The sequence below is a fragment of the Palaemon carinicauda genome, chromosome 13 (genome assembly GCF_036898095.1).
Source record: "Palaemon carinicauda isolate YSFRI2023 chromosome 13, ASM3689809v2, whole genome shotgun sequence".
Lineage (NCBI taxonomy): Eukaryota > Metazoa > Arthropoda > Malacostraca > Decapoda > Palaemonidae > Palaemon > Palaemon carinicauda.
This window is the reverse complement of record NC_090737.1, coordinates 82,259,108-82,284,107: the sequence shown is the minus strand read 5'-3', so window position 1 is coordinate 82,284,107 and position 25,000 is coordinate 82,259,108. Positions and strand designations below refer to the sequence as shown.

General features: G+C 33.3%; 2 protein-coding genes across 3 annotated transcripts in view; both read right to left on the bottom strand.

Moving 5' to 3' along the window:
* The window catches only part of LOC137652326 (probable G-protein coupled receptor AH9.1), a 30,849-nt gene extending 18,226 nt beyond the window's left edge, over positions 1-12,623 (bottom strand). Inside the window, exon 1 of the mRNA XM_068385669.1 lies at positions 12,552-12,623. The gene's annotated coding sequence lies outside the window, so the exon portion shown is untranslated. The remainder of the gene's footprint in view (positions 1-12,551) is intronic.
* A 2,399-nt stretch (positions 12,624-15,022) lies between these two features.
* Positions 15,023-25,000, bottom strand: part of LOC137652324 (superoxide dismutase [Cu-Zn]-like) — a 72,200-nt gene continuing 62,222 nt past the window's right edge. Inside the window, exons 2-4 of one of the 2 annotated variants that reach the window (XM_068385662.1) lie at positions 18,886-19,105; positions 18,004-18,216; positions 15,023-16,139 (exon numbers count right to left, since the gene is read on the bottom strand). In XM_068385662.1, coding sequence (XP_068241763.1) covers positions 15,885-16,139; positions 18,004-18,216; positions 18,886-19,105 — 688 coding nt within the window. In that variant the 3' untranslated portion in view covers positions 15,023-15,884. The remainder of the gene's footprint in view (positions 16,140-18,003; positions 18,217-18,885; positions 19,106-25,000) is intronic. The other variant, XM_068385663.1, reaches the window with a different exon arrangement.

Genomic DNA, 25,000 nt, shown 5'->3' with positions numbered 1-25,000 from the left:
GAATAGAAAAGATTAAAATCATCTGATTAACGCAACTTAACCGATATACTAAGCTCCTTATCTTAATATCTTGGTGTTCCTAAAGCACCACTTCACAAAATTGTTGCTTTGTCTATTTATTTTCTACATATTTGCATAAACAAGATCAACTGAAGTTTTTCATAATATCTAGTGAACAAATTGGAAAACTTCTGGCTACAAGTTGCTCTTAAATCTGTATGGAATGAATTTCAGAGATAACATTTTCATATACTCTCTGTAAGAAATTTTGTTGCATAATCAGGTGTCAGCTACTATACCCAGGAGCGAAGCTAGATATTTTAGGGCACCAGGGTCTGAATTAGGAAAGAGGATCCCTCCCCCTTACAAAGGTGAGTTGGTAGTGATTCTAAGTGTATACTTACTTTTCAAAAAGTAAACCACACCGGCCGTCCGCCCGCCACCCGCTTAGCTACACATAAAAAAAAACCTAATTTTAATCAGAAATTCTTCATTAAAATCTACTGTTCTCAACCGTATTTCAGTAAAATACAGGCGATCGTAATTTTAACCCTACCTTTTTATAATCTTTTACCGGGTGGTGACCGTAAAATCTCTCCTTTACGTCAATATATCCGTTTTTTAAAACGGTAAATGCCTGGCAACATTTATTCCATGATTTTTACCGTTTTATTACAGCAATTTTTTTAACAGTGTACAACACTAACTATACTTATGTTTAACAACATAACACCAGAATTGTAGAAATTACTGTGAACAAATTAGAAACTCTTATTCATCATATGAACCCTTAAACAGGGGGATACCCCAGGGGAGTGTACTTAGCCCAATCTTATTTTGCATCTATACTATTGGTCTATCAAAAATGCTACAAAGGCATGGCGTGAAGTTTAAAGTATTTGCAGATGACGCACAATTTTGCTTCTCCATAAATGATATACATGACACTACTGAAACTCTAAACCGAATCCTTGATAGTGTTAAAAATGGATGACTTTTAAATAACTAAAATTAAATGAGAACCAAACTGAAATCATGGTGATGGGCAAGAGAAACAGCCTGAGAAACTTAGGTGATATTCAAATGAACATAAATAATGACTCGGTGCCGATATCTAGTAAAGTTCGAGATCTGGGTGTATTTCTTAACTGTAACTTGTCTCTAAATGCCCAAATAAATAATGTAATAAAAACTACTGGTTAGAAATATTGCGTTTATAAAAAAGTACCTGGACGAAAATTCTGTAAAGATACTTGTGATAAACTGTGTTATTACCAGGATTGACTACTGCAACTCTATTACAATTTACCAAAAGTGCAATTTAAAAAAATTACAAAACATAATAAACAGAGGAACAAGACTGATAAAAGGTGTCCAACCTAGAGAAAGGATCACCCCTATACTAATTGATTTACACTGGCTGCCGATTAAAGCGACAATTGAATTTTTAAAAATTCACAATAACCCACCAAGTTATCAGAACCGGCAGTCCAAAATACTTAAGAGAATTACTACATATTGCACAGCCAACATATCGTGTCGACACGAGAATAGTTACAGATGGCTTCAAACTGTTGGAATCTAGATTTATGTCCACTTTAGGCTCTAGAGCCTTTAGGTATGCGGCCCCAAGACGATATAATAAGCTCCCACGAAACATTCGAATGACTGAAGACATTAAGGCTTTCAAGAGGAAACTGAAGACTTTCTTATTTCAACAATCATACAACAGTGACGATTTAACAGTAAATGAACAATACGCGATATGAAACGTTAAATACTCTGAACGAACAAGGTAAAATGACAATGGAGGTCCTGTAGAGAGTGGGGTTCCCTGCTGCATGGGACCGGAAAAGCAGCCATCAAAGTAAGTTAGTAAAGTCATTATGCTCAGAATCACTACCCGTTTCCATAATAAAAAAGAAATAATTTAACTTCTTTTCCCTGTTATTTAAGGCAATAAGCGTTGAAATACTACCGCCAGATGCTTCTCTCTGGTTACGGTTCATTTTCCCTTTGCCCACACAAACACCGAATAGTCTGGCCTATTCTTTACATACTCTCCTCTGTCCTCATACACCTGATAACACTGAGACTAACCAACAATTCTTTTTCACCCAAGGGGTTACTGCACTGTCATTGTTCAGTAGCCATTTTCCTCTAGGTAAGGGTAGAAGAGACTCATTAGCTATGGTAAGCAGCTCTTCTAGGAGAAGGACACTCCAAAACCAAACCAATGTTCTCTAGTCTTGGGTAGTACCATAGCCTCTTCTACTGTCTTGGGTTAAAGTTTTTTTGCTTGAGAGTACACTCGGGCGCACTATTCTATCTTATTTCTGTTTCTCTTATTTTGTTAAAGTTTTTATAGTTTATATAGGAGATGTTACTGTTCTTAAAATAATTTATTTTTTCTTGATTCTTTTCCTCACTGGGATATTTTCCCTGTTGGAGCCCCAGGGCTTATAGCATCCTGCTTTTCCTACTAGGGTTGTTGCTTAGCAAGTAATAATAATAATAATAATAATAATAATAATAATAATAATAATAATAATAATAATAATAATAACAATAATGCTTAAATTGACATCTCAGTTATGTAAACAGAACAGACAGTCATACGAGCAAAAATATCTCAGATTAATAGAGAATCCTTTTCAACTCAGCGAGGTTTATATAAGCTATGACTGATCCATCCATCATTCGATATGTTTGGGAAAGCGAGCGGTGACGTCGGGTTCGGAAATTTGAAGAAGTTGTCCAATTTAAAGGGAGTTTGAGAAAGATGAGAGCTTAAAAGGTAAAAATTCCAAGAAATGTAATCTCGATGAGAGCATTTGAAATGATCTTCGAATGAAATTAGCATTTGGTTATATCAGTTATTATTATTATTATTATTATTATTATTATTATTATTATTATTATTATTATTATTATTATTATTATTATTAGCTAATCTAGTTGGAAAAGCAGGATGCTATAAACCCAAGGCTCCACTAGGGAAAAATTGCCCAGTGAGGAAAGGAAACAAGGAAATAAATAACGATATACTGTAAGAAGTAATGAACAATTAAAATAGAATATCTTGAAGACAATAAAGACATTAAAACAGATATTTCATATATGAACTATAAAAAGACTCATGTCAGCCTGTTCAACATAAAAACATTTGCTGCAAGTTTGAACTTTTGAAGTTCTACTGATTCAACTACCCGATTAGGAAGATCGTTCAACAACTTCGTCACAGCTGGAATAAAAGATACAGACGGCCAGAATTGATATTCCTATGTATTTTCATTAATATGTATATACGCCATACGTATTTATGTAGTTGTCTTAAACTTATATAAATAACTATATCGATATCAGTATATGCCCACATGTAAATTTCTAAAGGTATAGTGGGATACCTTAACGTGATGTAAGGGTTTGTGTATCACCATGATCAGCAAAGCTGTACTAGTCAGGACCACACATACCAGGTTGGTTTGTTGTGAGTGATCAGACGAAAATCTCCCACCATCACCAATCTGCACTGGCGTTGTGATGAAAAGTGGTTAAACCCCAGACATGAATAAGGACATGACAGTTTTTTTTCTGTAGTGGACTGGAAACGGCTACATTTGTTGTTGTTATTATTGTTGTTGTATATATATATATATAATATATATATATATATATATATATATATATATATATATATATATATACACGCATATATATATATGTATATGTATATGTATATGTATATATATGTACAGTATATGTATGTATATGTATATATACTATATATATACATATATATATATATATATATATATATATAATATATATATATATATATATATATATGTACAGTATATGTATGTATATGTATATATACTATATATATACATATATATATATACATATGTATGTATGTATATATATATAATATATATATATATATATATATATATATATATATATATATATATATATAGAGAGAGAGAGAGAGAGAGAGAGAGAGAGAGAGAGAGAGAGAGAGAGAGGAAGAGAGAGAGAGAGAGAGAGAGAGAGAGAGAGAGAAACTTCTCTCCGTTCTACCTTTAGAATATAAGTGATACTTAAATGCTGACAGACTCAAGAGAAAAAACGATTGAAAACGTAAAACTAAAGGAAGTTACCTTGAATATGGACCTGACGGAGATAAATCTTTCCATTGATAAAATAAGATCTTGAAGACTTACCCGAAGACGTTTGTAAACACAATCAACCGTGCTTTGCCTTCGGGGAAGCAGATGACAAGTGATGACCAGGATCTACTTTCTTCAGAGTTTGGTGATGACGTCATTCGCATTTTGTCGGGTTAGATACATTTTTAAAAATCTGCCATTTAATTGGAAATTCTCCGTAATAATATATTGTTATCAGCCACATTTCAGTGAAATACAGGCGACCGTAATTTTTACCCGACTTTGTTATCTTTTACAGGTTGGTGATCGTAATATTACTATTAACGTCAATATATCCGTTTAAAATGGTAAATGTCTGCCAACATTTATTCCAGGATTGTTACTTTTTTTAAGGGAAAATTTAACAGCGTAAGATTGTGATTTACGGAAACAAAAACCTAGATTTCATTTAAGCTCATCACCATACTTTGGGCCATGAATTTATTATTACCTCTACAATATTAAAATTCTACGTTCTGTATGGAGCTATTAAAACGGCTCTCTCACCCACGTATCCTACACTATCCCTTATCCGTTTGCCAGACGGGGGTTCGAGTCCCACTCATACTCGTTAGTGCCTTTAGTGTCTGCCACCTTACCATCCTTGTGGGTTAAGGTTGTGGGGTTTGGGGGACCTTATAGATCTATCTGTTGAGTCACCAGCAGCCATTGCCTGGCCCTCCCAGATCCTAGTTTGGTTGGAAATGGGACTTGGGCGCTGATCATATAATATATGGTCAGTCTCTAGAGCATTGTCTTGCTTGCTAGGGCAATGTCACTTCCCTTGCCTCCGCCATTCATGAGCGACCTTTGAACCTTTGAACAAGGTTAACTCTATTTAGGGAAGGATAACCATGGCTTGTTATCAACCCGTCACTGATTTATACACGATATCTCTCGGGTTATTCGCTCCGGAGGATAGAACTCCATCATACCTCTACAGGTCAAATTCTCTGGTATATCACTTACAGAAATCTCCCAAGTAGAAAGCTGCCTTATGAGGAACTTCCATCAGGACGACATGGCTATCTCAACCAAAAATAGATTTTTCCTACGTCAAAATCCGGTTTTACAACCCGGTTGCTGAAGGTCATCATTTTATTTTTGAACTGCGCTATATAAACTACATTGGATCGCTACTTCCCAACTATAAAATCACCATTTTCTCTTGGGTTGCAAACATACTGTATTTTCAACTCTTCAGTGTACGTGATGTTGTAACTCCATTTTTATCTTTTCACTCTTTCATGGATGGATTGATAATTTCCCCTATTATTGCTTTTCTCATCACCTGGTTGTTCAATTTTTGAGATTACCTTCCTTGAATTTTCACCTTTCAGTACAGAAATACTTTGAGAGAGCTCTTGAAGATTTCGGAAATTGGTATCTATAATAATAATAATAATAATAATAATAATAATAATAATAATAATAATAATAATAATAATAATAATAATAATAATAATAATAATATCAAACACAGATGGACTGGATACAAATATCTGGGAATAATGGAAGAAGGGAATATAAAACACCAAGAGATGAAGGACACGATCAAGAAAGAATATATGCAGAGACTCAAGGTGATACTCAAGTCAAAACTCAACGCCGGAACTATGATAAAAGCCATAAACACATGGGCAGTGCCAGTAATCAAACAACGCGCAGGAATAGTAGAATGAGCGAAGGCAGAACTCCGCAGCATAGACCAGAAAACTAGGAAACATATGACAATACACAAAGCACTACACCCAAGAGCAAATAATGACAGACTATACATAACAGGAAAGGAAGGAGTGAGAGGACTACTATGTATAGAGGACTGCGTTAACATCAAGAATAGAGCACTGGGGCAATATCTGAAAACCAGCGAAGCCGAGTGGCTCAAGAGTGTATGGGAAGAAGGACGAAGAGCCAGAAATATACAAAGACAGGAAAATGACAAACAGACCAGAGGACAGGCACAACAAACCAATGCATGGACAATACATGAGACAGACTAGAGAACTAGCCAGCGATGACACGTGGCAATGGCTACTGAGGGGAGAGCTCAAGAAGGAAACTGAAGGAATGACAACAGCGGTACAAGATCAGGCCCTAAGAACCACATATGTTCAAAGAACGATAGACGGAAATTCTCTCCAACATGTAGGAAGTGCAACACGAAAAATGAAACCATAAACCACTTAGCAAGGTAATGTTAGGCACTTGCACAGAGCCAGTACAAAAAGAGGGATGATTCAGTGGTAAAAGCCCTCCACTGGAGCCTGTGCAAGAAACATCAGCTACCTTGCAGTAATAAGTGGTACGAGCACCATCCTGAAGGAGTGATAGAAAACGATCAGGCAAAGATCCTCTGGGACTATGGTATCAGAACAGATAGGGTGATAGGCGCAAATAGACCAGACGTGACGTTGATTGACAAAATCAAGAAGAAAATATCCCTCATTGATGTCGCCGTACCATGGGACTCCAGAGTTGAAGAGAAAGAGAGGGAAAAATGGATAATTGTCAAGACCTGAAAATAGAAATAAGGATATGGGATATGCCAATGGAAATTGTACCCATAATCATAGGAACACTAAGCACAATCTCAAGATCCCTGAAAAGGAATCTAGAAAAACTAGAGGTTGAAGTAGCTCCAGGACTCATGCAGAAGAGTGTGATCCTAGAAACGGCGCACATAGCCTAATAAGAAAAGTGATGGACTCCTAAGGGGCAGTATGCAACCTGGAATCCTACACTATAAATACCATCCAGTTGAAAAGACTATGATAGAATAATAATAATAATAATAATAATAATAATAATAATAATAATAATAATAATAATAATAATAATAATAATAATAATAATCCCAAGACTGAACGTCAAAATTAGAAAACAAACAGGACAAAAAAGACATGATTTCTGATAATATTTTAAGGCAAATAAAAAAATTTTTGACATTTTGAAAATTTGTAATTCGAGTCAATTGAAATTATTATGTCAGTTATTAAATCAATTAACATTGGAACTTGCAATTTCAGCGATTGAGACTTCTTTTGGTGCCCTCAGAAGAACCACAATAATTGAGTCACTCAACACAATTCTGACGAGCTTGAATCTCTTATCAAGGAGTAGACCAGATAAGGGAATAAGACCAAACATCTTGAAGAACGATCCATAACAAACGGGAGGAGAACTAAACACGCCAAAGAGTTAGAGAAATAAACAACGAGAGCAAAGACGACCCCCAATCGAAGGAGAGAGAGAGAGTTTTATCCATTAATGGATAGAGGACTTCCTATCTTGGCTCTCGTCTTTGGTAAACCACCTTCTAGACGAAAGCTGCTCTACTGAGGCTCTACGCGGTTGCTGAAGAGTTGACTCTGGGAATTCTTGTGTAAACACAAGGGGAGAAGAGGGCGCCGAGATAAGCTGGCTGCGTGTGTGTGCGTACAGGTTAAGAAATAGCCCAGAAAGTTCCTTTAAATTATCCTTTTTTGTAGTATGAAAATGTCATATTTATTACTGTTAGTGTTATAGATGTTCCTTAATATTTATTACTTGCTAAAATATTTATGTAAATAAAAGCAACAAAAAGTTAAATATTATAAAATATTTTAATTGCTACATGAACTTACCACCAGCTAATAATATCATATATGTAAAATAAGATAAAAGCGACGATAATAAGAAAAAAAGGATAGAAATTATTCTAATTTCTATAAGGAATTTCCACCTGCTAAAATATCAAATATGTAAACAGAAAAAAGCAATAACTATAAGCAAAATAAAAGAAAAAAATTTTAATTTTTGCATTAAATTTCTATGTTCAAATATAAACGAAACAATAACAACAAGTACTAGAAAATAGTGAAACTTACTTTAAACGTTAACAAACAATAATGTCAGTCAAAGTAAACTATTTTTACTTCTTGTTGGGCATAAACAAACTTCCGTCGAAAGATGAGAATAATGATGGGAAGACGAATCGAAACCTGCCATATCACCCGGACCTTTAGAGCAGATATTAATACGGCATGGTTTTATTGGCACAATTAATCATATCTGGTAACAGTCAGAGCAATTTATCAAACTTTCTTTTGAGAGAGAGAGAGAGAGAGAGAGAGAGAGAGAGAGAGAGAGAGAGAGAGAGAGAGAGAGAGAGAGAGAGAATATCAGGGAACAAGTCAACATACCCAAATATTTTTCACTGTACACTCTCATAAGGAAACATTTCTCTGTAGTTTTGAGAGAGAGAGAGAGAGAGAGAGAGAGAGAGAGAGAGAGAGAGAGAGAGAGAGAGAGAGAGAGAGAGAGAGAGAATATCAGGGAACAATCCAACATACCCAAATATTTTTCACTGTACACTCTCATAAGGAAACATTTCTCTGTCGTTTTGAGAGAGAGAGAGAGAGAGAGAGAGAGAGAGAGAGAGAGAGAGAGAGAGAGAGAGAGAGAGAGAGAGTAGTATGCTCGTGACTTCTAAAACGATGGTTTACCTCACAAAGAAAAGATGGCAGAAAAACGTTGGTTTACAAATGAGTGCGTAAACGTTTGTGTCTTCAGGGATGTGTATTTACTCTAAACTGTTGACAGAACTGGATTCCTTTTCTTGTATTTGTCCTTGGGAGGAATATTTAACCGGGGATAAAATGACTAACCAATGCCTAATCCTTTGTGTATAGCAGTAACAAAAACTACAGGAAGAAAATAATTTTTATTACAGCGACAACAAAAACTACAGGGGAAAAATGCTTTAATAGCAGTAACAGAAACTACTGGAAAAAAATCCTTTTACACTGTTAAGAAAAATTACAATGAAAAAAGTAATTCCTATTACCGCAGTAACAAAAACCAGAAGGAAAAAAGTAATTGCTATTACAGCAACAACAAAAACTACAGGAAAAAATTCCTTTAATAACAGTAACAAAAACTTCAGGAAAAAATAATTCCTATTACAACGATAACAAAAATTATAATGAAAAAAGTAATTCCTATTACAGCAACAACAAAAACTACATGGAAAAAATCCTTTAATAGCAGTAACAAAAACTTCAGGAAAAATAATTCCTATTACAACGATAACAAAAATTATAATGAAAAAAAGTAATTCCTATTACAGCAACAACAAAAACTACAGGGAAAAATCCTTTAATAGCAGTAACAATAACTTCAGGAAAAAAGTAATGGCTATTACATCGATAACAAAAATTACAATGAAAAAAGTAATTCCTATTACAGCAACAACAAAAATACAGGGAAAAAATCCTTTAATAGCAGTAACAAAAACTACAGGAGAAAAATTATTCCTATTACAGTCATAAGAAAAATTGCAAGGAAAAGGGTAATTCCTATTACAGCAGTAACACAAACCAGAAGAAAAAAGTAGTTCCTATTACAGCAACAACAAAAAAACAGGGAAAATTCTTTAATAACAGTAAAAAAAAACTACAGGAAAAAAAGTAATTCTTATTACAGCAACAACAAAACCTACAGGTGAAAAATCCTTAAATAGCAGTAACAAAAAAATACAGGAAAAAATACTATTACAGCGATAGAAAAAATTACAAGGAAAAAAGTAATTCCTATTACAGCAGTAACAAAAACTTCAAGAAAAGATGTAATTCATATCACAGTAGTTAGAAAAACTACAGAAAAACAATAATTCTTATTACAGTAATAAAAACTACAGGAAAAAAGTAATTCCTATTACAGCAATAACAAAAAGTACAGGAAAAAAGTAATCAATATCACAGTAGTTACAAAAATTACACGAAAAAGTAATCCTTATGACAGCAGCAAAAAATAATTACAGGAAAGATGTAATTCTTATAACAACAGTAACAAAATCTACAAGGAAAAAGTAATTGTTATTACAGCGATTATAAAAACTACAAGGGAAAAATATTCCTTTAATAGCAGTAACAAAAACTTTTATATTACTCAGTTTTCTCTCTGCAGTTTTCATTATATCCATACTAAATTCTACCTCTCATTCAGCAAAGAAATTACCTACATCATAACATACCAAAGTAGCGGATATATAAACTTTTCCCACTAAGCTTTCCCTTTTAGTACATGTTTCGTAATTTTTTCTCACCAGTACCCTTTTATGAGGACGGAAATATGTTTTCGCTAGATAAGTTCACATCATTGACCTTGTTCAACGGCCCAATATCACACTGTATGCCAACGTTAACATCCTACCAATTGACATTTTACCTGAGGTGATCTTCTATAATGAAACGGTTATGTCTATGGCTGCCATTTGTCTCATGACATTGGTGTTTTAGAGAACATATGAATAGAAAAATATATAAATATATCAATATATAGATAGATGAATAACGAAAAAGGGGTTTAAAAGCTAAAAGAATTACATCTTTAGTAATCAGTAATTCAATATATGTAAAAGAGACTCTTTAGCTATGTTAAGCAGCTCTTCCAGGTGATGGAGAGTCCAAAATCAAACCATTGTTCTCTAGTATTGGGTATTGCCATAGGCTTTGTGCCATAGTCTTCCTCTGTCCTGGGATAGAATTCTCTTGCTTGAGGGTACATTCAGGCACACTATTCTATCTATTTCCTTATTTCCTTTGCTCACTAGGCTATTTTCACAGTTGGAGCCCTCGGGCTTATAGCCCCCTGCCTTTCTAAGTAGGGCTGTAGTTTAGCTAGGCATAATAATAATAATAATAATAATAATAATAATAATAATAATAATAATAATAATAATAATATATTTGTTACTTCTTAGATTCGTTAATACCAAATGGTTTGGAAAATTAGGAAAAGATATATTCAAGGAAACAAACAGGATGCTAGGAAATATGTGCAAGATAAATGAGCAATCCGATCTAATGACTTGGCTATCGTGCGTAAACATTTATCGAAGAATTCTAAAAATTAATCTACGATGTCTAAAGATTCCTATCCGGTGACTCTTGCGAGTTTACTGGCAATCTTCTCCTAGAAAAGGCATAGTTTAAGTAAACTTTCTTTTCTCAAGGCAATACTGGGGAAAATGGTTCTCCTTTTCAAGCGTTTTCTTATTTTTCTCTGGTTTGAAGGCCTCCTATATATGGCATTGGCAAGGGACAGTGACAATGCCCTGGCTAGCAGCACAATTTAAAAAAGAAAGAAAAAAAAATAATTTTAATCGGAAATTCTCCGTAAAAGAGAAATTATGTTCTTACCCGTATTTCAGTAAATATAGGTGACAGTAATTTCTACTCTACGTTGTTATTATACGGGTTGGTGACCGTAAAATCCCTCTTTCAAGTCAATATTTCCGTTTTTAAGACGGTAAATATCTGGCAATATTTATTCCAGATCTTTACCGATTTTTATGGCAAATGTTTTAGTGATGATATTGCCCTAGAGACTAACCAGTGCCAAAGCCCGCTCTCCACACAAGCTATGACCAGGGAGGGTCAGGCAAGAGCTGCTGATGACTCAGCAGGTAGACCTATTGGCTCCCCCAAACCACTTATCCTTAGCTCACAAAGATGCGGAGGTTAAAGACACTTTAAGAAACTATCGATTTTGAGCGGAACCTTAACCCCAGTCCGGCAGATCGCCAAGCAGGAAAAAAAACCATGTATTATGAAGACTATGCAACAGAATTAACCAACTAGTGTTATTTCCTCAAGCAAATAAACACTGTTAGGTAAACCAAGAAACAGCTTGAGCACACATTATTATTATTATTATTATTATTATTATTATTATTATTATTATTATTATTATTATGAATTGCCAAGTTACAACCTGGTTGGAAAAGCAGGCTGCTATAAGCCTAGGGGCCCTAACAGGGAAAGTAGCCCAGTGAGGAAAGGAAACAAGGAATTGCATTATTATTATTATTATTATCATTATTATTATTATTATCATTATTATTAACTGCCAAGCTACAAACCTGGTTGGAAAAGCAGGATACTATAACCTCAGGGGTCCTAACAGGGAAAGTAGCCCAGTGAAGAAAGGAAACAAGGAATTGCATAATTATTATTATTATTAATATTATTATTATTATTATTATTATTATTATTAATTGCCAAACTACAAGCATGGTTGGAAAAGCAGGATACTATAACACCAGGGTCCCCAACAGGGAAAGTAGCCCAGTGAGGAAAGGAAACAAGGTACTGCATAATTATTATTATTAATATTATTACTTGCTAAGTTACAACTCTAGTTGGAAAAGTAGGATGCTATAAGCCCAGGGACCCCAGCAGGGAAAAGTAACCCAGTGAGGAAAGGAAACAAAGAAAAATAAAATGAAAAAAACAACTACTCATCCACCAGTAGGAACTCTCCTGTCGATGAGCTAAGATTAAGTAGAGACATTACCTCAGGAGAAGAAAATGTTCAACGGAAGGATGATGACACCATTTCAGAAAAGGCACAGTTGCTCCGTTCACTGTTGTTCACAGAACTGATGAAATCCTAAGAAACTTGGCTTCATAACACATGCTTCCCTTCCTCCATACCCACTTACTCAACACCCCCCCCCCCCCCTCTCTCTCTCTCTCTCTCTCTCTCTCTCTCTCTCTCTCTCTCTCTCTCTCTCTCTCTTATGAGCATCATTGAGGATTTTCTTCATCAAAGATTTCAGCTGATACTAATCTTCTGCTAGGTATTTTATACTCATTAATTATGACATCAGACTCGCTTAATGATTACTTCTATTGGCGTGCTTTTTTCCCATTCGTATGGGGGAACACGGTTGCCTTCTTTGAAGGACGTTGCTTTGGCTTTAGGGGTAGACTGTAGTCCCAACCGGCTGCCCTGCCTGACATCGCTTGGACCCCGGTAGCGTATGCAACCCCAGACATGAATGAGGACATGTCTGAGGCATTTGTCTTGCAGTGGACTAGAGACGACTGCATTTGTTGTTGTTTTTGTTGTTATTATTATTTAGATTAATGTATAGTAGGAGGTGCTTCATTCAATTATTAAATGACTGGATGGGCGGAGTCTTATGAGCATATAACCTTACAGATTTCTTCATTACTAGAAGCATCAATGCTATTTACAATTAATGAATTAATATACTTTGATTATAACATATGTTCAACATATTTGCATCATAGCAAAAAAATTTGCAGCCTATTAACTCAAAGCAAAAATCCAACTGAAATCGTTGTGGTGGCCTAGTGGTAGCGCCCTCGCCTGGTAATTACCAGACTGGGATCGAGTCCCGCTCAAACTTGTTAGTACCTTTGGTCGCTGCAACCTCACCATCCTGGTAAGCTAAGGACGGGGGTGTTTCGGGGAGCCTATAGGTCTCTCTGCTGAGTCATCTGCAGCCATTGCCTGGACCTCTTTGGTCCTAGCTTGTGTGGAGAGAGACTTGGGCGCTGATCATATGTAATAGGGTCTGTCTCTAGGACATTGTCCTGTTTGATAGGTCAATGTCACTGTCCCTTGCCTCTGCCATCCATAAGTGGTCTCTAAACCTATAAACCTTTAAAATCTCTATTTAAGAATAACATATTTGCCATCCTTATCTCAACGTGTTATAGGGAAAATTAATGTGTTTGGGCGTTCTTCTTTCTTAGGTAAACAAACCGTGACTTTGAGTACCAATGTATACTGTAAGTTATTAGAGACCTAACTATGCAAAATTCTTTATCATTTCAAATGCCTCTGATATTTGTGATCGCAATTACTACCTGGTCACCAGGTCAGGCAATCAACAGATCAATCAACAGGCAATCAACAGGTCAGGCAATCAAAGTCTATCTGACTTCCTTCCGGCGCTGTAACTTAAGAATTACCGCCATGATTTCTGCGCAGATCTTGGCGCGCATTAATAAATATTTAACCATCACATAAACATCGCCTGCCTTTCCGACATATTACTTGGGCTTCGGAGGACAGACAAATTCATGTTCTACTTCTCGTAGAATATGCGTCAATTGGAGATAAACCAGCAAAGATGTAATTTATCTGTTATATAGCAACTTTGTTGTTATTATCATTATCATTATAACTATAGTATTTGTCAAATTCATTATCCCACTGCCATTTGCTAATTAAGTATGTACAATAACAATTTAATAGTCCACTAACATTCTCTATCCAATTATGTCCAGACAAATTTAATGATCTATTGACATTCGATAACTAATTGTGTACAGTTGAATTCAATAGTCCATCAACATTCTCTATCCAACTTTGCCCAGTCAAATTTTATAGTCAATGACATTTGCTAACCGGTTATGTCCAGTCTGAAGTCTTCTGCCATTTTGGAGATGGGAAAAATCACTTAGATGATGCAGTAAGTAGAGAGAGAGAGAGAGAGAGAGAGAGAGAGAGAGAGAGAGAGAGAGAGAGAGAGAGAGAGAGAGAGAGAGAGAGAGAGAGAGAGAGAGAGAGAGAGAAGGCAAAAGCAGAATGAATGTTGTGGCTTTTGGTTTTGCCCTAAAGATCTGTCTGGGTATAATGGGGTTCTAGGGGGGAAAGAAACGGCCCACCAGATAAGCTGATTGGGTCGGGGCTTCAGTGAAGAGGGGCCAGAGCGAGTGGCAGTGCGAGTCAAATTCTATAGTCTATGACATTTGCTAACCTGTTATGCCGAGTCAAATTGAATACTATTATCATTATTATTACCTTATAAGCTACAACCCTAGTTGGAAAAGCAAGATGCTAAAAGCCCAAGGGCTCCGACGGGGAAAATTAGCCCAGTGAGGAAAGGAAACAAGAATATAATTAAAAATAAGGATAAATAATGAACAACTAAAATGAAATATTTAGTCTACTGACGTTATTCATGTAGAAGTTACATGTTCAAAATGAGTATACAGTATATCTTTTCTCTTCGCTTATACTCGGTACATGTAGAGGCGCTTTGTTCAAAAGGAATATAAAACATACATTTTTACTTGCTTATAGTTCGTCTACAATTGTCACGTAGTATAGTTTATTCAAAATCTACAATAAAGTATATAAAAATTTGTTTTATTTAATAACAGAAAGTGGTGTTAATGATGAATACAAAGACTTTATTTATTAACACAGTTTATAAGATTCAAATTTCTATCAGTTCGTCTACAATGGTCACGAAGTAGTTATAAATTGAAAATCAATAATGCAGTATGTAAAAATCTATTTTCTAATAACATAGAAAGTGATACCAATGGTGAATACAAACATAGTTTATTAAGTCCATTTTAGACATGATTCGTGTAATAAAGAGACATACCAAATGAAGTTACTGGTTGCTAACACGTAGTAGTTATAGATTTAAAATCGATAATACAGTATACAAAACTCTATTTATTTGATAACATAGAAAGTGGTATCAATGATGAATACAAACACTATTTACTAAAACAGTTTAGACATTATTCGTGTAATGACAAGACATTCCAAATGGAAATCGAAATACTAATAGTTCGTCTATAATAGTCACGTATTGTACATTGAAAATCGATAATACAGTATATGAAAATCTATTTTATTGAATAACATAGAAAGTGGTGTTAATGATGAATACAAACACTATTTACTAAGACAGTTTTAGACGTGATTTGTGAAATGACGAGACTCCAAATGAAGATACAATGTTCTTCAAAAAGAAATTCCCTATTGATCTTCACCAAATCTTCAAAAAGAAATTCCTGTTGGTCTTCGCCAAATCTTCAAAATGAAATTCCTAATTGGTCTTCAAAGGGATCCTCAAGCATAGCCAATTATGCCACAGGCTACACGCCCTCCGGCATTACCCGTCTTCAAACTCCCTTCGTCCCCTCCTAAGCCGAGGTCGTCCTCACCGCTATGCACGACCACGGCGCGTCCTAAGACAGACCGAGGACCGACTAGACTCACCAGGGGGTCGGTGATGTTGACATAAGCCCGTCCTTGGCTGTCAGCTAGGATGTTGCCCAAGTCTCCGATGTGGCGGACACGGTGGGCAGGGGCACCGTGGGTTTTCTAGAAGAACAAAACGAAATTATTCTTTAGTCTTTTCTATGTTTTGGAAGAAGTTTAATTTTCCATATGTCTAAAAGACATTTAATTTTTATGTCTAAAAGAAACTGAGTCTTCTGGAAGCGTTTTAAACGTTATAATTGTTGTCTGAGCAAAACTCTAGCAGCATTTTAGTCTTTAAAAATTATTTCAAACATAAAAGAAATTTAATTTTTCGCATGTCTAAAAGAAATTTAATTTGTCATGTGTAAAAGAAACTTAATTTCCACATGTCTAAACGAATTTTAATTTTCCATGTGTCTAAAAGAAATCTGATCCTCCATATGTATGATGGATTAATAATATTCATGATTATATTAATGGAAGTCCATTAGACTCAAAGCTTTTGTTTACACTTGGATTTTTTAATTTTTACTATTAATGAAGATCAAATTTAATGATATAGTAAATGAGGGCCTACTAGAGTTCTATTTCCAAATTGTATTTTAAAAAAATTTATAATTTGTTCATATATAGATAAAATGATATTATGCTGGATACAGAGATCACATTCACGTTATCTAAGTAAATATAATAGGTCAATTGCAATTAGCTTTTTTTTACGATAGTTTGGGTTGTTACTTTTCATCTTTGAGTTTTGAATTCTGAAATTTCGCTTACCCTAAGGCCAAGTCTAAGCCCTGTGTTTATTTCCCAACCGGCTTCGCTCCTGACAAGCTAACAATAAATCATATATCGTAAACTGTAAAATTAGCTCCAAATTATCGTATTTGAGACCAAACTAAACAACGACTTCCCTATAAAGAAAATTGATTTTACAAGTAATAAGAAAATTTACATATGTCCCAAAGAACTACTTTTTTCTTCTTTCCCACCGTTATCTCCACATTAAGGGGTCGGTTGCCTTATGCGCCCTCTCCAATGCCTTCTATCAAGGACTTTCTCTTCTAACAAATCTCTTCTCTCCATATAATCCTTCAACTTATCTTGCCATCTAATACTCTCTCTCTCTCTCTCTCTCTCTCTCTCTCTCTCTCTCTCTCTCTCTCTCTCTCTCTTCTTCTTCTTCTTCTTCTTCTTCTATTCTACCAATATCCCTACATTAAGGGGTCGGTTGCCTGACGCACCCTCTCTAATGCCTTCTATCAAAGACAACCTCTCCCACCAAACCTCTTCTCTCCATATCATCTTTCACCTTATCTCGCTATCGAATTCTCGCTGTCCCAACGTACTACATTCACCCTCAATTACCTTATCTCGCTATCGAATTCCCGCTGTCCCAACGTACTACATTCACCCTCAATTACCTTATCTCGCTATCAAATTCCCGCTGTCCCAACGTACTACATTCACCCTCAATTACCTTATCTCGCTATCGAATTCTCGCTGTCCCAACGTACTACATTAACCCTCAATTACCTTATCTCGCTATCGAATTCTCGCTGTCCCAACGTACTACATTCACCCTCAATTACCTTATCTCGCTATCGAATTCTCGCTGTCCCAACATACTACATTCACCCTCAATTACCTTATCTCGCTATCGAATTCCCGCTGTCCCAACGTACTACATTCACCCTCAATTACCTTATCTCGCTATCGAATTCCCGCTGTCCCAACGTACTACATTCACCCTCAATTACCTTATCTCGCTATCGAATTCTCGCTGCCCCAACGTACTACATTCACCCTCAATTACCTTATCTCGCTATCGAATTCTCGCTGCCCCAACGTACTACATTCACCCTCAATTACCTTATCTCGCTATCGAATTCTCGCTGTCCCAACGTACTACATTCAGCCGCAATTACCTTATCTCGCTATCGAATTCTCGCTGTCCCAACGTACTACATTCACCCGCAATTACCTTATACGGATTGTAATGTCCTCCGGCAGAAGCGCAGCCTCCGGAGAGATCCCCCAGTTCATGAATGTGGAATCCATGGAGCCCTGGCGTCAGGTTGAGGATCTCCCCCTCGATGTGAGTGGCCCCGACTGGAGGCTCTGCCTGGGTCATCGTGAGGATACCCTGGGCATCTCCTACAAGGACGACCGTCGCTTTCCTGGTCTGCTTTTCTTTCTGTAAGGTAAGGTGTTTTGTTTTGCCAATAAAAACTCATCTCTCTCTCTCTCTCTCTCTCTCTCTCTCTCTCTCTCTCTCTCTCTCTCTCTCTCTCTCTCTCTCTCTCTCTCTCTCTCTCCCCAGGAAACTCAAAAAAAATTGTTCCTGCCCGTAAGCAAATGAAAAGACTAATTATGTATGTTTATAATTAAATACATTTAGATTATGTATATCAACACGTACATGTATACTTGCACACAATAGCTTACATACTGCACACACATACACAAAAACACACATATATGTATGTGCATATATGTAATTGCATATATATATATTATATATATATATATATATATATATATATATATATATATATATATATATATATATATATATATATATTATACACACATATATACATATATATATATATGTATATATATATACATATATATATGTATACATAATATATATATATATATATATATATATATATATATATATATATATATATATATATATATATATATATATATATATATATAAAACCTAGCTTCTTTGAGTGCATATAACTAAGCTCCATATCAAAGTGAGCATAAAGACTATTATAATAACATCAGAAAACTCTAAGACATCTGTCAAAACAGGTGTATACTTATATCCCATCATATCCCCTCTGCTTACTTCGTCAGCTGGATAAAGGATGAGTTGGATGATATCGGAAGTGTCATCCCTGGTGTCCATGGATGTATGACCGCCGTTGGCATTGTTGATGTACAGCAGCGATGGGTAATTGTTGTTGTTGATGTATACGATGTGCCGCCCACCTTCTGCTGGTAGAGCCGTGACTATGCTGAGAGTCAGCGCTGCCCAGAGTAGCGCGTGTCTGATTGCTGACGTCATCCTGGAAGGAATCTTAAATTCATTATCCTTCTTGGTACTGTTAATGTTATAAGCAAATTTGGCTCTAATGAATGAAGTTTTTTGTTGGCGCCCCTGTTAAAAAATCTCTTTACTGTTAATGTTACAAACAAATTTAACACGAATGAATATCTTCTTTGATGGTGTTCCGGATAAAAAAAAAAAAAAATCACAGTTCTGTTAATGTTATGAACAAATTTGACACTAATAAATATTTTTTTTTGGGGGGGGGGGGCAGTGGTAATTCTGTTACAAAAAATAGAAATAGTTATCGAAATATGTTCTACAAAAAAAAAAAAAAATAATGATAATAATAAACAAAACTACAAGCTGTAAGTTAAAAGAGTATATAGGATGCAGCCAGTAAATATTTCTTTCCAAGATATCATCGTTCTTTGCTTTATAATTGTTAAATTATTGAAAATAAATAAATACTGTTTACATAAATGCGTCGGAAAATCAACCGCTTCGATTAACAATGACAATTATTTTTATGTCACTGAATTAAAGCCCATATGAAACATCATCTTCCTCGATCATCTTGAAGTTGCAGCTATTAAAAATTAGAAACAAAAATCAATAGATAAGGAAATGAGCATAAAAATGACACAGAAAAAAACGATTAAAAAGTTTTGATATTTCTAAATAATATATTTAGTAGCAATAGTTCTGGTATTAGTGGTGAACGTTGTTGTTGATATTGCAACAGAGCTGACGCTAATGAAAACATATTAATTTTTCATAAAAAAAAGTATTCATTCTAATCCAAAAATACAAAAAAAAGTATTCATTCTAATCCAAAAATACGAACATTAATTTTTCATAAAAAAAAGTATTCATTCTAATCCAAAAATACGAACATATAATTTTTTCATAAAAAAAAGTATTCATTCTAATCCAAAAATACGAACATATTAATTTTTCATAAAAAAAAGTATTCATTCTAATCCAAAAATATGAACATATTAATTTTTCATAAAAAAAAAGTATTCATTCTTATCCAAAAATACGAACATATTAATTTTTCATAAAAAAAAGTATTCATTCTAATCCAAAAATACGAACATATTAATTTTTCATAAAAAAAGTATTCATTCTAATCCAAAAATATGAACATATTAATTTTTCATAAAAAAGTATTCATTCTAATCCAAAAATATGAACATATTAATTTTTCATAAAAAAAGTATTCATTCTTATCCAAAAATACGAACATATTAATTTTTCATAAAAAAAAAAGTATTCATTCTAATCCAAAAATACGAACATATTAATTTTTCATAAAAAAAGTATTCATTCTAATCCAAAAATATGAACATATTAATTTTTCATAAAAAAAGTATTCATTCTAATCCAAAAATACGAACATATTAATTTTTCATAAAAAAAAGTATTCATTCTAATCCAAAAATACGAACATATTAATTTTTCATAAAAAAAGTATTCATTCTAATCCAAAAATATGAACATATTAATTTTTCATAAAAAAAGTATTCATTCTTATCCAAAAATACGAACATATTAATTTTTCATAAAAAAGTATTCATTCTAATCCAAAAATACGAACATATTAATTTTTCATAAAAAAAAAGTATTCATTCTAATCCAAAAATACGAACATATTAATTTTTCATAAAAAAGTATTCATTCTAATCCAAAAATACGAACATATTAATTTTTCATAAAAAAAAAGTATTCATTCTAATCCAAAAATACGAACATATTAATTTTTCATAAAAAAAGTATTCATTCTAATCCAAAAATATGAACATATTAATTTTTCATAAAAAAGTATTCATTCTAATCCAAAAATATGAACATATTAATTTTTCATAAAAAAAGTATTCATTCTTATCCAAAAATACGAACATATTAATTTTTCATAAAAAAAAAAGTATTCATTCTAATCCAAAAATACGAACATATTAATTTTTCATAAAAAAAGTATTCATTCTAATCCAAAAATATGAACATATTAATTTTTCATAAAAAAAGTATTCATTCTTATCCAAAAATATGAACATATTAATTTTTCATAAAAAAAAGTATTCATTCTTATCCAAAAATATGAACATATTAATTTTTCATAAAAAAAAGTATTCATTCTAATCCAAAAATATGAACATATTAATTTTTCATAAAAAAAAAGTGTTCATTCTTATCCAAAAATACGAACATATTAATTTTTCATAAAAAAAAGTATTCATTCTAATCCAAAAATATGAACATATTAATTTTTCATAAAAAAAAGTATTCATTCTAATCCAAAAATACGAACATATTAATTTTTCATAAAAAAAAGTATTCATTCTTATCCAAAAATATGAACATATTAATTTTTCATAAAAAAAAGTATTCATTCTAATCCAAAAATATGAACATATTAATTTTTCATAAAAAAAGTATTCATTCTTATCCAAAAATACGAACATATTAATTTTTCATAAAAAAAAGTATTCATTCTAATCCAAAATTATGAACATATAATTTTTCATAAAAAAAAGTATTCATTCTAATCCAAAAATATGAACATATTAATTTTTCATAAAAAAAAAGTATTCATTCTTATCCAAAAATACGAACATATTAATTTTTCATAAAAAAAGTATTCATTCTAATCCAAAAATATGAACATATTAATTTTTCATAAAAAAATTATTCATTCTTATCCAAAAATACGAACATATTAATTTTTCATAAAAAAAAAGTATTCATTCTAATCCAAAAATACGAACATATAATTTTTTCATAAAAAAAAGTATTCATTCTAATCCAAAAATATGAACATATTAATTTTTCATAAAAAAAGTATTCATTCTAATCCAAAAATACGAACATATTAATTTTTCATAAAAAAAAGTATTCATTCTAATCCAAAAATACGAACATATAATTTTTTCATAAAAATAAGTATTCAATCTAATCCAAAAATACGAACATATTAATTTTTCATAAAAAAAAAAGTATTCATTCTAATCCAAAAATACGAACATATTAATTTTTCATAAAAAAAAAGTATTCATTCTTATCCAAAAATATGAACATATTAATTTTTCATAAAAAAAAGTATTCATTCTAATCCAAAAATACGAACATATTAATTTTTCATAAAAAAAAGTATTCATTCTTATCCAAAAATACGAACATATAATTTTTTCATAAAAAAAAGTATTCATTCTTATCCAAAAATACGAACATATTAATTTTTCATAAAAAAAAAAGTATCCATTCTAATCCAAAAATACGAACATATTAATTTTTCATTTAAAAAAAACCATTCATATTAATCCACAAATGCGCACAACTTAATTTTTCATAAAAAAAAAAGGAGTATTCATACTATTCCACTAATACGGACATATTAATTTTTTCATAAAAAAAAAAAAAAAGAATTCATACTAATCCACAAATACGAACAACATTTTTCATAAAAAAGAATGTATACATAGTCACGGATTCCTTGTACACTCCCGTAATGCTAAACGACTGAAAAACTATTTTGACCTTGAAGGTAAATCATATTTTTTACTTACAGACATCTCGTAGTCCCACTTCCTAACGCCGAATATCTTATTACGTCAAATTACAAGACAATTTCAATTACTGGATGCGATCAAGGTCATCTTCCTGCGACGTTGAAGAGGCTTTAGTCTAGGAGTGTTATTTCCTCCGCCAACGAAGTTGGAAGGTGGTTATGTTTTCGCCCCTGTTTATGTGTTCGTGTTTGTGTGGTTGTTTGTGAACAGCTTCCTGGCCACAATTATAATCGTAGAGTAATGAAACTTGTAGGATAAATTGTTATGTAAAAAGCTGGAAATTATTAAATTTTGGAAGGTAAATGTCAAATTTCAAGGTCACGGTCAACCAAATGTCCAATTCACGTAGTCAGCCGTAAGTCTGCACATTGTTGTCACAGAGACTTAAAACTTTCGTTTATATTTGAGTGTGTGAAAATCCACGGCAATTAATAGATGTTAAGATCAAAGGTCAAGGTTAAAGTCGAGCAAAAAGGATGAGAAATAAGCTGCCGTGGTGGAGGTCTGAGCTCTACTGAGTGCCTCTCTAGTTCCAGCAGTAATCGGGTTGTGAAATGATCATCCTAATCTGGCGGTTGAATCAGTGGAACTTCAGAAGTTAAAACTTTTAGTAAATTATTTTCTCTTGAACAAGTTGACGTGAGTCTCCTTTTATAGTTTATATATGACTGATCTATTTTAACGTTGTTAAAGATCTTAAAATATTTTATATATTTGTGCATTACTTATATATACTGTAGTTTATTTGGGATTTCCTTTTTTCGCTTGGCTGTTTTCCCTGTTAGAGCCCTTAGGCTTGTAGCATTCTGGTTTTCCAGCCAGGGTTGTAGCTTGGATAATAATAATAATAATAATAATAATAATAATAATAATAATAATAATAATAATAATAATAATAGTAATAATAATAATAATAATGATAATAATAATATCTCATCTTCATTTCTTTGTTGTAATGAGAAAGGCAGAGATGGTAACCGTACCAGAAAGGTTACCAGGAATTCATTTTCACGATGTTCCAGTGATTGAATGACGTCATGCGTGGCTATGTCGTTCCACTGAATGAACCTACCCCTTGACCTTCGCCGTGACCTCGAATGTTTCGGCCATGTAATAAGTATTCTTTTGTTTGGGAAAAATACCATGACAAAGAATCTCTCTCTCTCTCTCTCTCTCTCTCTCTCTCTCTCTCTCTCTCTCTCTCTCTCTCTCTCTCTCTCTCATTAAAAATATATAAAAAGATAGATGTTTTACAAAATAGTGAATCAATATTAAAAAAAAAAACCGCTCCCAAGACAAATAATAGGCATAACTATTCCTTATCTACTTTATACTAAATTATGTTGAAAGCAAATGAAATTTTTGGTATATTTACTGATCAAATAATGATAAACATACTCCGGTTGAAAGTGTAAATAATTAAAGAGTATAATTATATTATATTCATCAAATTTCGAACGATGATTAAAAAACTTATGTGCAAATTCAAAAAAGAATGTAAGGAGAAAGAGGAGAGAGAGAGAGAGGAGGAGAGAGAGAGAGAGAGAGAGAGAGACGAGAGAGGAGAGAGAGAGAGAGAGAGAGAGAGAGTTACAAGTATTTTGGATGTCTCAAAGACTTTTTAGTCCATCCGCGGAGATTCCATTTGCTCTTTGGTAGAACGATTCACTTTTAAGCATTTTAAAGAGCTCTTATGATCTTGTAGAGAGAGAGAGAGAGAGAGGAGGAGAGAGAGAGGAGGGAGAGAGAGACGAGAGGAGAGAGAGAGAGGATGAGAGAGAGGAGAGAGAGAGAGAGGCTTTTTCTAGTCATAAAAAGACTCATTACCGCAGTAATGAATAAAATTGCTCTTAATGACGAGTCACTTTGTTTACTCAAGAACTGGATGATTGACACCATTGTGTTGTGGCATGTAACCCCAACTAAAAATTTCCGTTTGTTTTAATGATTGGGTAAACACTATCACATGGAATGTCTTTTGTGAGTCCAAGGTGCTATTGCAACATGACATTTTGTTGATAGGACGAATTGCATTGTTAAGAAAGGTTGTTTACTTTTGAGTAATTTCCTTTTATTATTATTATTATTATTATTATCCAAGCTACAACCCTAGTTTGGAAAAGCAAGATGCTATAAGCCCAGGGGCTCCAACAGGGAAAAATAGCCCAGTGAGGAAAGGAAATAAGGAAATGAATAAAGGAAGAGAACAAATTAACAATAAATCATTCTAAAATAAGTAACAACGTCAAAATAGACATGTCATATATAAACTATTAACAACATCAAAAACAAATATGTCATAAATAAACTACAAAAAGACTCATGTTCTATATAGAAGTGAT